Source organism: Tachyglossus aculeatus, chromosome 9 (genome assembly GCF_015852505.1).
Source record: "Tachyglossus aculeatus isolate mTacAcu1 chromosome 9, mTacAcu1.pri, whole genome shotgun sequence".
Classification (NCBI taxonomy): Eukaryota; Metazoa; Chordata; class Mammalia; order Monotremata; family Tachyglossidae; genus Tachyglossus; species Tachyglossus aculeatus.
In genome coordinates this window covers 24,908,398-24,920,877 of record NC_052074.1, presented here as the reverse complement: position 1 = coordinate 24,920,877, position 12,480 = coordinate 24,908,398, and the positions used below count along the sequence as shown (strand labels likewise).

Below are 12,480 nucleotides of genomic sequence, written 5' to 3'. Positions count from 1 at the left end.
AGGCAGTCAATGGGGCCCAAGACTGGGGGTGATCCCCAGTAACCTCATTTTTCACAGATTGTGCCCCGTTGATTGCCACACAAAGTACGTCTTCAGCCTCATGTAGCAAGCAGAGTAGTTGGTAAAACTGCCTCAGCCAACCCATAATGCTCTAGAAACAGATCTTTTGTCAGCTTTTCAGAATTAACTTAGCGCTTTCTGGGTCCCCATCTCAAAATATGGGCTGTTCCATGACGGTTATGTTTTTTTCTCTGGGGTGAATTTCACAAGACATCAGGCTTCTCTAGCTGTCTGCTTCTTTGATAGAGAGCTTTCTTGTTTAGAGTTGTTTCATATTTTAAGAGGATAATGTAAAAAATGAAGAAAATAAAGTGGTGCTTCTATAGTTCACTTCTTGAACTTGTCAGCCACTGTAGGTTACGTCATGGTCCGCAGGATAAACTGGGAAGGTCACCTTCTTTTTAAGGGTCTCGGTGGCCTAGCCTTACCTTCGACGAAGATAACTATTCAAAAGCCTCCTTGGGACAACCTTTTCTCTTGAATTCAAATGTTTCGCTGAATTTTTAAAAAGAGATCAATAAAAAAGAATCTGCCTTCAGATGTAGAAAAATTCCATGGTAAAAAAAAAATAAACCCAGGGATTCTGACAGGTTGAACCCTAATTCACCTAATGAGCTTAAAGCCTTATCTGCAGTCAACATCTGTCAGGACACCAAGGGAGAACAAGGCCTCTTTAATCTGCTGGACTAAAGCCGCTCAGAATTTCCACACCACTCGGCAGTAACGTGGAAGTGGAACATTAAGACGGGGGAAACTAGACAGCAAACAAAATTAGCCCTTCAGACTAGGGCCAAGGAAGAAGAGCGAGGTTGATGGCATTTACTTGATCGGTATTTAGACATGGAAATTGCGTATGGAGAACTCCTGCCTAAAAAGATGCCCAAAGTTGCTGGCAGGTGAGTGACTAAGATTGTCTCTTACTTTAATTTCCAATTTGTCCCCTTGAAGATTGGGTCCGGGACAAAGACGATTGGAGAAATACAATGGGCTGTGCCCCTTCCCATAGCGATATCGTGCATCACGTTGCCAAAAGCGGAATCCAGTTTCTGAAGAAACCCAAAGCTATTTTGCCAGTACGTCGGGCTGACAATGACGGATTCGCTATCCCATTACTGGTTAAAGGCTCCACTTCTTTTGACGGTGGCGGGGACTTCTTCTCAGGTGAAAGACGGAGAACGCAGCAGCAAAGTTCCACATGGGATCAGGATGTCACCGAGAACCCCTTCCCGTTCCTTGGGACTGCTCTTCCTTCCAGGGGAATGGGGCTCCAGGGGACCACCCCAGAAGAAGAAATCACCGGATCTGATCTGATGGCTGCCCAAAGAAATCCGGCTGAAGGCGGTCAGGTTGCGAAGCAGAGCTCCGACAAATCTGACAGGACCAGCTTCTCTAGGGAAGAGAGGAAGGAAAACAATGCCCGGAAAGGGAAAAAACCCAGGAGTCACAGACTGAGCAAAGAGGGTCACCGGGACAAAGCCAAGACCGGTCTTTCCATGGGCCAGGCAGACAAGAAGGTAGATTTCCCAGAGCCGCTGGTAAAGGCCCATCACAGTGCTTATGCCTATCTGCACCCCACCCTCGCCAAATACGACACCATAATTCGTCTGGCCAACCAGGCGGCCCAAACCCAGCTGGCTGTTCAGCAGATGGTGACCTTCCAGCTCCTGCGCTTTGGTGAAATCAACCAGCTTTTGGAGGAGATTGCCCAGGGTGGGGAAGCCCTCCTCAAGGAAGCAGGGGGCCATCTGGTTTGGCCAGAGGGGAAAGAAGGTGACCAAGAGCGACCAGATCTCTTGCAGCAGCTCCTGCAATACACCGTCAACAAGATGCAGCTGCTCAATAGCACGGCGGCCTCCCTAACCTCCAGGGCCCTGCAGGACTCCAGCAGCTATTTTCGATCCGCTGCCAATCACTTGGAAGATAAACTGCACGCCAAGAAAGGATTTGACAAACGTCTCTGTGGGGCATTAGCGCTGCTGGAAAGGGCGGCCGTCCGGCCCTGCGGACCCCAGGCTGATGACCTGCCTCTCCATTCGGAGGACAGCGGCCTCGGGGCCGACAATGAATCCATCCGTTCCCTGGATAAACTGGATACGCAGGTGAGCTGTGATCATCCAGTGCAACAGGCTTCGACGGGGAAGTTTTCATTTCTGGCCCAGAGAGAGGCCGGGGCAGCAGAGGGTCCCTGGCCCACTGGTCCCTCCTCAAGCAGATCACACGACTGTGCTCTTGATAGGAACTTTAGGGATATATTTTATCCTGCCGCACCCAGGAAAGGGACAGCTTCCCTCTCTGGCCCTCCCCATCCTCCCCGCAAGCCGTGGAACTCGGAGCTGGTGAGAAGCTCTTCCTGGAATTCCCTTGAGACAGGTGGCCCGGAGGGATCGGAACATTTCAGAGATGACGAGTTGGCTGATTCTCCGTCCATCGATGAGGATGAGGACAGCAGCCCTAGAGAGGAGGAGGAAGAGGAAGACAACAGCCACACGGGTACAGGGCACAGAAATCTTCGGCCTCAGAGACCAAAATCTTGTCCTGCGGCAACAGGAAACATGTACAGGTTCCCACCCAAGCAGAGGGAGAGTCGGGAGGCCCGGGAAATGATCCTGAAGATGAAGGATGCAATAAGTGACAGAATCAAATTCGTCCCAGCCAAGCTCAGCCACAGAGAATGGGCCGAAGAGGAATCCGGGAAAATAGTGCTTTCGGCGAGGCCCAGCACGGTCGGGGAAAGCAGACGGGCCCCTGTCGAGCAGAGGAGATCCAAGTCAGAGGAGTCCCTCAGGAGCCAGGCTGAGGACCCCACCCTTCTAGAGCTCCAGAGGGTCCAGAGAGACCTCAGCCAGAAATTAGAGATGTTTTATGTCCTCAGTGAGAAAAGGCAGGAACCCAGCAGGAGAGAGATCCTGAGGCCAAGAGCAGCAGCAGCCGTAAAGCAAGACTCTAATGGCAATGCTACCTCCAGCTCAACCATCGGCAAGCTGAAGGCCTCCCTAGCCAAGAATTTCAGCATCTTGCCTAGTCAGGAAAAGATCATCTTGCAGAAACACCCTCCCGGCTCATCTAGTCAACCGTCCTGTGAGAGGACCAGCCAGGCTCTCTCTGAGGCTTCTCCCTCTACCCAGGAACCTGACCCAGCTGAGGAGGAAAACGAGGCTCTGGGGACCCAGAGATGGAGCGGATGGGGACACGCCACTCGTCCATCTGTCAAGAAACTCATCGAAACCTTTAGTCCCCCGGAAGGCCTGAGCACGGCAAAGTACTCCAGAGACTTGGGGCCCATAAGCTGCATCAGGAAACTAGGGGTTCCCATCATGCCCCCGAGGCTTCCTGCATACAGAGAGCTGGCTCCTTTGTATCCCAGGCCCCGTGTTATTCCAGGAGGTGAGAGAGAGCCTCTCCAGGGAAGCCCACCTCACTGGATCCCATCGACAACCTCCTTCTCCCCTCTGCCAAGGGCAGAAGCATCCCAAAGTGACATGACTAGTGAAACAGAGGACTCTCTAGAAGACCTTCCGCCACCCCCACCAGAAGTCCTGATGGACCATTCCTTCCACTCCCTGCAGACTCCAGATACCCAAGAGCAGAGCGGCGACTCCACAGAGCTCCACAGCAAGCCAGCCCCAGTGGAACATGGGCCCTCCAAGATAACGCCGGCTTCTCAAAGGATGAAAGCCTCCGTGAAACCCTTCTGCTTGCTACCCAGTAAAAACCTGACAAGCTACAGGCTCCCAGTCACCAGGATGGAAAGCCAAGCAAGGAAACCTGCCCTCAATCCCGATTCTCCCCACGAGGCTGCCCATGACAGAGAGGAAGCGGAGGAGATTGCAAGTCTCTACCAGCAGTCCCGAAAGGTAATTCCCCTGCACCACCCCAGCAACGTGCCTGGACTAGACAAAAGCAAAGAAAACAAGGATCCCGGAGGAGCCAGGCTCCTCCCAAAGCCAAACTCTCCCGACACACCACGGCCGAGTCAAGAGAAAAGCCAACCTCCGGTCAGAAGGGTCTCTCCGTCAAGGATTCACTGGTCCCCCCGTACCAGCCCACCTTCCTCTCATAGAGTCATCCTGCCAGCCACACAGCCCACCCTCCCCCAGAATGAAAAGCAGCCCAGCCCCCCGTTGAGCCCCAGAACGTCGAGCCCTCCAACCAGGACCAGGGCACCTAGCCCTCCGACGAGCCCCAAGGTGCCAAGCCCCCCGACGTCAAGAAAACTGCCATCCCCACCACCCCAACCCAAGCTGCCCCACCCTCTCTGCCACCAACGGAGCCCACCCACTCAGCACAAGCTGCCAAGCCCACCATCCTACCTCCGGGAAACAAGCCCCCCACCGCTCTGTCCCACCCCATCACCTCCAACTTCCCCTTCCCAGGGGATCAAGGGCCCAAGGAATGCCGGAAATGGGCATCAAACAGCAACCAAAGTGGCCAGCAATACCCGCTCCATATTCTGCCTCGCCACCTCATCGCTTTTCGAAGCCCAAATCCCAGGGCCACTTGTCGGCTCCCAGCCAGAGGCTGGGGGACAGTCTGCTGTCCCAGGAGTGGGGTGGAGAAGCCGTGTGCACCCAAGGAAGTGCTGGGATGCCCAGAGACAGACAAACTTAAGTGCCCTCAACCCTCAACCTTACATCAGGAGGACTTGTTCGGACCGCCGGCCCAGGGGTCCTCTCCAGGTACCTGGTTCTGCCTGCCTCGGGGCCAGCAGTGAACCACTGCTCAGCCAAGCCAGGTAAGAAGGGACCCAAACTTGCTCTCTTTTGTCTCCATCCTAGGGGCTCCTCTGCCCATCCTGAAAATTACAGAGTGTTTCTGCAGTTGCTATCCAGCACCAGAAAGACTGGGTACTTTGGGTAGTTCCCAGGTTAAAAGGGAGGCTTGCAGAGACAAAAATATCACAAGAAGTTGCCACACTGGGCCAGCCCCACCTCCATAGGGCCCAGCACCGACTGGGCTCCTCGTCTCAGGAGCTGTAAGATGATAATACCGGTCAGAGTGGTTTAGTGGATATAGCATGGGCCACGGAGTCAGAAGGACCTGGGTTCTAATTCCGCCCCTGCCACTTGTCTGCTGTGTGACCCTGGGCAAATCACTTCACTTCTCTGTGCCTCAGTTTCATCTGTAAAATGGGGCTTAAGACTGGGGCAGGGACTGTATCCAAACCATTTATCACGTATTTACCCTAGAGCTTAGTACAGTGCCCGGCACAGAGTAAGCACTTTAAATGCCATTTAGCCCAGCCCTGCCACTTGTCTTCTGGGTGACCTTGGCATAGTCGTTTTACCTCTCTGGGCCTCAGTTTCCTCATCTCTGAACTAGATATAATAATTCCTGTTTCTTCCCACTTTACAGGGACGTTGGGAGGATAAAATGGGATAACTGATTTTATAACGGTGTTAAAATTATGATGTTCTATAAAAACAAAAACAAAAACAAAAAATTATTTTCACTTTCCACAGAAAATGCTGGGCCTACTAATGCTAAGCACACAAAGTAGAAAGGACTCTACTAAGAAGTTAGTTGATTAAGTAGGCACAAAGTATATATACCCATTTACACTTTCCTACGATAAGAGGACCTTCAGCTTTGTGATAGCTGAGGAGTTACCAAGATTTAATCCTTGACTTTGCCAGGAGGCAAGAAGACCCCATAAATCTTCAGATATGGCTAGGGCTAACAATTCATAATTATTATTATGGTACTTATTAAGTTCTTAATTGTACTAAGCGATGGGGTAGACAAGATAATCAGGGTGGACACGGCCCCTGTCCAACATGTGGCTCACGGTCTAAGTAGGATGGGGAACAGGCATTGACTCACCATTTTACAGATGAGGAAACTGTGGCACAGAGTAGTTAAGTGACTCGCCCAAGGTCACACAGCAGGCAAGTGATAAAGCCGAGATTAGAACCCAGGTTCTCTTACACCCAGGCCCATGTTCTTTCCACTAGGCCATGTTGCTTCTCATATGCATATATGTTTGTACATATTTATTACTCTATTTATTTATACTTTTTCATAGCTATTCTATTTATTTTATTTTGTTAGTATGTTTGGTTTTGTTCTCTGTCTCCCCCTTTTAGACTGTGAGCCCACTGTTGGGTAGGGACTGTCTCTATATGTTGCCAATTTGTACTTCCCAAGCGCTTAGTACAGTGCTCTGCACATAGTAAGCGCTCAATAAATACGATTGATGATGATGATGATGATGATATGACTCATATGGAGGGCAACAACCATTCATTTTCCATCCTCACTGGAGATAGAACAAGAACAACTTGCAGCATTAGGTACCTAATACACGTGAAGCAGCATGGCTCAGTGGAAAGAGCCCGGGCTTTGGAGTCAGAGGTTATGGGTTCAAATCCCGGCTCCGCCACTTGTCAGCTGTGTGCCCTTGGGCAAGTCACTTAATTTCTCTGGGCCTCAGTTCCCTCATCTGGAAAATGGGGATTAAAACTGTGACCCCCACGTGGGACAACCTGATCACCTTGTAAACTCCCCAGCACTTAGAACAGTGCTTTGCACAAAGTAAGCGCTTAATAAATGCCATCATGGTTATTATTATTATTATTACTTAGGACAACTAAAGGATAACAGATTGAAGTGTAATGGATAGATGATAATCACAAATATGATAGACATTAGATACCTCTCACACTCCTCGAAATCCCTTTAAACCAACAGCTTTTGTATGACTTTTTTCACTTACCCTCATTTTCTTCTCCCCTGACCTTGTGCTGAATTTCACCAGGTTTTAGCTGAGAAACTAAACTGAAGCAGCACAGTAGAGAAAGCATTGGCTGACGAGTCGGGGGACCTGGGTTCTAGTTCCAATCCACCACTTGTCTACTGTATGACTTTGGGCAAGTGATTTAACTTTGCAGGGCCTCAGTTACCTCATTTCTAAAATGGGGATTAAGATCATGAGTCCCAGGTGGGACATGGACTGTGTCTAACCTGAATAACTTGCACCTTATCGAGTGCACAGTACAGTGCCTGGCACATAGTAAGCACTTAAATACCATTAAAAAAAAAAACTATCTTCTTTCAGAAAATAAAAATAAGCAAGGATTCGTGAAGGTCAGAAATCAGACTTCACACTTGAAGCCTGTTTTTTACTGCATTGTGCATGTGATGTTCCAAATGAGATTTTAACAGTTTCCACGGTTGTTCCTTTTACCTAACCTACATTGAGGACAGTGTACCTCTGGGGACTGGTTAAGAGGAATGACTGCCTCCCCACATGACAAGGTTAAAGAGATAAGGAGAAACTATCCACCTGGGGTGTACATTTTTAAATAACCCCCTGTAAATCATCAGCTAATTCCCCTCACCCTTTAGTTTGTCCGAGATACAAACAGTAACGTGCTCTGCAGTAAATTTTAAGAAGCATCTTTTCAATGGAAGGCATTTTTCTTACACATACCCAGGCACCCTAGGAAAATGAAGCTGATTATAGTATTTGCAATAATCACTGCTCTTTTCTTAGATGTAAGAACTGTTTCCCAAGCCAAACGTCCTTGTAAATTGATACTTTGTGCAAATAGCACCATTCATCTGAGAATCTCCAAGCCATTTGTAAACATTAATGCAGTAGTTCCCACAATATCTACTTATTTATTTCAGAATTTGATTTCCAGGTTTACATCTGAAAACAGCTCGGAGTTGTAAAAACAATAAAAAGCCGAATCAAACCCCAAAAATTCACGGTAAAGCAACAGGAGCAGTACTAAAACACTAAATTGCAATCATAAAATAGCATAATGTAATCAGAAGGTAAAGCAGCATTTCACTCCAAGGTGCCCCCTGAAAATAGGCCGATCTAATTATAATAAAGGCAGGTTATGCTCTCACTATGTGCTAAGCATGGAATAGATGCAAGATTATGAAATGAGTCACTTTCGCTGTCCCACACAGGCTTATGACTCATTTTACCCCATTTTATAGATAAGGAAATGAGGCCCAGAGATATTAAACGACTTGTCTGAATCCACCTAGCAGGTCAGTAGTAGAGCTGAGACTCTACCCCAGATCTCCTGATTATCCAGTCCCATGCTCTTTCCATGAGGTCACTACAATCAATCAATCGTATTTATTGAGCGCTTACTGTGTGCAGAGCACTGTACTAAGCGCTTAGCACTGTACTACACCCACCCTTCTGCCCTGAAGTCATAAGCCCCAAGGTTCAGCCAGATAGAGTCAAGGGATATGGGAAGTTCCCACCTAGCCCACTTAAGTCAGGTGGGATTGACTGGGGAAATATTTTGCCCTCCATTCCCTGAGGTGATTTCAGATATCCTGAGGGGAGGGGCAGGTGAAAGTTGATATTCTCCGAGGAACCACTTGAAACACGGAGCAAACTTTAATAATAATAATAATAATAATAATAATGGCATTTGTTAAGCGCTTACTATGTGCAAAGCACTGTTCAAAGCGCTGGGGAGGTTACAAGGTGATCAGGTTGTCCCACGTGGGGCTCACAGGCTTAATCCCCATTTTACAGATGAGGTAACTGGCTCAGAGAAGTTAAGTGACTTGCCCAAGATCACACAGCACATATGTGGCAGCCGGGATTAGAACCCATGACCTGTGACTCTTTCCACTGAGCCACGCTGCTTCTCTTTGAGATCTCTTTGGTCGTTGGGGCAACTGGGTCACAGAACATGGTATGATTTTACCAAGATCACATCCCAAATCAGGGACAGAGTCAGGACCAGAACTCGGGGCATGGGGAATGATACTCCAAAAGGACCCAGATTCTCAATATCGTGGATACGATGACCACTAAGGCAGCTGGTACAAGTTAGCATTTTTTTTTTTTAGAAAATGAGAATGGAGTTTATGTTCATGTACTTGGGACTGAAAAGGCTTTGCAAAAGTTTGCGAATATGCATTGAAAAGGCCCTATTGTAGGTTATGTTCCCAGTACTTCATATTAAATCCCTTAATAATATGTCAATCTTCGGCTTGCAGGATCCTAGTGGATAATGTGGGTTGTGGAAGGTATCACATATGGAGTGACTGAAATTAATCAGGGCCCTGCTATCTAGAATCCCAGTTTGGTAGGAATGGAATTTACTTCTCCCCTCCTTCTGCAGGGGGAATGCTGGTCTTTAGCTGGAGTGGAAGTACCTCATGTATAAACAACCCTGTATCCTCTCCCCTCACAGTACAATGCTCAGCACCAAACAAGCATTTAATAAACACCATGACTACTACTGTCATGAGAAGAATTCCACAATTACCTAAATGTCTAAATGGAGCATCGGGTAAAAGGGTACGTTAGCCAAGCCGGGACTTAAATATTAATACTTATTAAAAATGGGACGCAGTGGAAAAAGCAAGGGCTGGGAGTCAGAGGACATGGATTCTAATTCAGGCTCTATCACTTGTCTACTGTGTGACCTCTCTGAGCCTCAGTTACCTCATCCGTAAAATGGGGGTTGGATCAATCATATTTGAGTTATTATGTTCAGAGTACAATATCACAGAATTGGAGGACACATTCCCTTCCCTCAGTGAGCTTGGAGTCTTGTCTTGTCTCATGCTGTTGAGTCATCTAATAATAATAATAATGATGATGGTATTTGTTAAGCGCTTACTATGTGCAAAGCACTGTTCGAAGCGCTGGGGAGGTTACAAGGTGATCAGGTTGTGCCACGGGGGGCTCCCAGTTTTAATCCCCATTTTCCAGATGAGATAACTGAGGCACAGAGAAGTGACTTGCCCAAAGTCACACAGCTGACAGTTGACGGAGCCGGGATTTGAACCCATGACCTCCGGCTCCAAAGCCCGGGCTCTTTCCACTGAGCCGCGCTGCTACCCATAGCGCCTCCACGGACACATCATCATCAATCGTATTTATTGAGCGCTTACTGTGTGCAGAGCACTGTACTAAGCGCTTGGGAAGTACAAGTTTGCAACATATAGAGGCAGTCCCTACCCGACAGTGGGCTCACAGTCTAAAAGACACATCTTTCCCAGAACGCCCCACCTCCGTCTGCAATCGTTCTGGTAGTATATCCCCAGAGTTTTCTTGGTAAAAATATGGAAGTGGCTTACCAATGTCTCCTTCTGTGCAGTCTACTTGAGTCTCCGCCCTCAACTCTCTCCCAGGATGCTGCTGCCCAGAATGGATGAATTTTGCCTTGTAGCAGATGGCCTTCCACTCACTAGCCACCGGCCAAGCTAGGAATGGAATGGATATGCCTCTGCTTGACTCTCCCTCCAGTAATCGAGGCTGGTAAAGTACTGGAAACTCTCCAGGTGCGACCCTGAGAGGGTAGCTTAGAGTCTAGCGGGATTGAATCTACTTCCCTCTGATTTAGACAGTTTTTCTCTGGGCATCTCCTGGGCCTATCAATCAATGGCATTTACTGAACTCTTCCTGTATGCAGAGCACTATCCTAAGCTCTTGTCACGGTACGAGAGAGTTGGTAGATACATTCTCTGCCCATAACACAATAATAATAATTGTGGTGTTTGTTAAGTGCTATGTGCCAAGCACTGTACTAAGTACTGGGATAGATACAAGATAATCAGGTCCCACATGGGGTTCATAGTCTAAGTAGGAGGGACAACGGGTATTGAATCCCCATTATGTAGATGAGGGAACTGAGGCACAGAAAAGTTCAGTGACTTGGCCCAAGGTCACACAGCAGACAAGTGGCAGAGCCAGGATTAGAACCCAAGTACTCTGGCTCCAAGGCCCATGTTCTATCCACTAGGCTTTGCTGCTTCTCATGAATATTCTATTTATTTTATTTTGTTAGTATGTTTGGTTTTGTTCTCTGTCTCCCCCTTTTAGACCGTGAGCCCACTGTTGGGTAGGGACTGTCTCTATATGTTGTCAATTTGTACTTCCCAAGCGCTTAGTACAGTGCTCTGCACATAGTAAGCGCTCAATAAATACGATTGATGATGATGATGATGAAGAAATAAGTTATGGATATGTACAAAAGTGCTGCGGGGCTGAGGATGGGGACCTTCCTGCCTGGGTGCCACCACTCCATACCAAGAGCTCTGCCAACTTCCCTTCCCTACCCACCTAAAAGTCTATTAGGTGATGGGGTTGGGAGGCAGGAATCATTGCCCTTTCCCAAGCACTTGGTACAGTGCTCTGCACTGAGTAGGCGTTCAATAAATGCCATTGTTGGATGGGTGTCCAGGGTCCTGATGGCTACGACTTGCCCTCAGGATGCCCAAGAGAGAGTATGACAATGGCACCAACATGTCCTCCTGGAGGTGGTTTGGCCCTGAATGGGCTGCCAGCCCACAGGGCCACCTTTCCAAAAGCAGGTCCTGCCCAGAAAATAGCCAGCCAAGCCCACCCCTCATGGTAGGCATAAGAAGGGGCAAAAAGTCTCCTCCTAAGCCCCAGTTTTAGTTTAAGCTCCTCCCAGAGAGAACACCCAGATGGGAGCAAACAGAAGAAAGACTTCGCAGGACTCGCAAAGCAGGTTTGGATTGGCTTCAGTTCAATTCAGGGAAAGGGCAGGGATTCAGGCAATGGTTTGTTTAGGGGGGTTGTGTGTGTTTTTTTTTTAATTAAGCAGGCTCGGCCCATCCCTCTATTTCATGATAACTTTAAAGGAAGAAAAGCTTCTCTAGGACAACCACAGTTATTGGTTTGTTCATTAGGGCAACAGAGGACTTGGCCTCGCCCTCCGATAAGGAGAAAGGCCATTCGATATGCAAAGGGTTCAGTCTTCAGGTCCTTGATTCCACCACGTTAAACATCTGTTCTTTTTGCAGCTCGGAGGAAAGTCCCAAGAATGAGGGGGAGCCGTGGGACAGTCTCGACTTAGCGGAACTGAAAGCAGCCAGCCGATCCACGTCTCAGCCAGATCTCTGCGTGGTGGGGCGGGGGCTGCACAGGGAAGCAGGGCCTTAGCCAAGGGAGACCTCACCCCGCTGGGGAGAAGCTCTCCTTCAACCCGTGGCTGGTGAGAAACCACACGAGGATGTGCTTCAGAGCGGGCGGTGTGTTTTTCATTATTTATTTATTTATTTATTTTATTTGTACACCTCTATTCTATTAATTCTATTTTGTTAGTATGTTTGGTTTTGTTCTCTGTCTCCCCCTTTTAGGCTGTGAGCCCACTGTTGGGTAGGGACTATCTCTATGTGTTGCCAATTTGTACTTCCCAAGCGCTTAGTACAGTGCTCTGCACATAGTAAGCACTCAATAAATACAATTGATGATGATGATTGAAGTCACCTGAATGGAATGCCGCTGCTGCTGCTGTGGAGAGTATTAGGAGGCTGGGTTTTCCTAACAACAGACCTTCCCTACCCTAAGTCAGTCGTGGGCCTTAGAGGTGAAAACTAGGAAATGGCTCGTCCACAGCTCACCTCCAGCCCATTCCCTGTGGATCAGAGGCACCCTGGTGCCACCTTCCCACCATGCGGGCACCC

At 48.3% G+C, this 12,480-nt stretch overlaps 2 protein-coding genes and 1 non-coding gene across 6 annotated transcripts in view; 1 reads left to right on the top strand and 2 right to left on the bottom strand.

Moving 5' to 3' along the window:
- The window catches only part of CLIP4 (CAP-Gly domain containing linker protein family member 4), a 96,994-nt gene that overhangs the window by 71,697 nt on the left and 12,817 nt on the right, over positions 1–12,480 (bottom strand). The gene's annotated exons all lie outside the window — the stretch shown is intronic.
- Positions 914–4,796, top strand: PCARE (photoreceptor cilium actin regulator). The gene is made up of 2 exons (XM_038750861.1): positions 914–956; positions 1,009–4,796. Exons 1-2 carry the CDS (start codon positions 914–916, stop codon positions 4,794–4,796), a joined length of 3,831 nt encoding a protein of 1,276 aa, XP_038606789.1.
- Positions 10,210–10,347, bottom strand: LOC119932757. Its single transcript, XR_005452492.1, has one exon. It is a non-coding gene; the product is annotated as a small nucleolar RNA SNORA7 (small nucleolar RNA).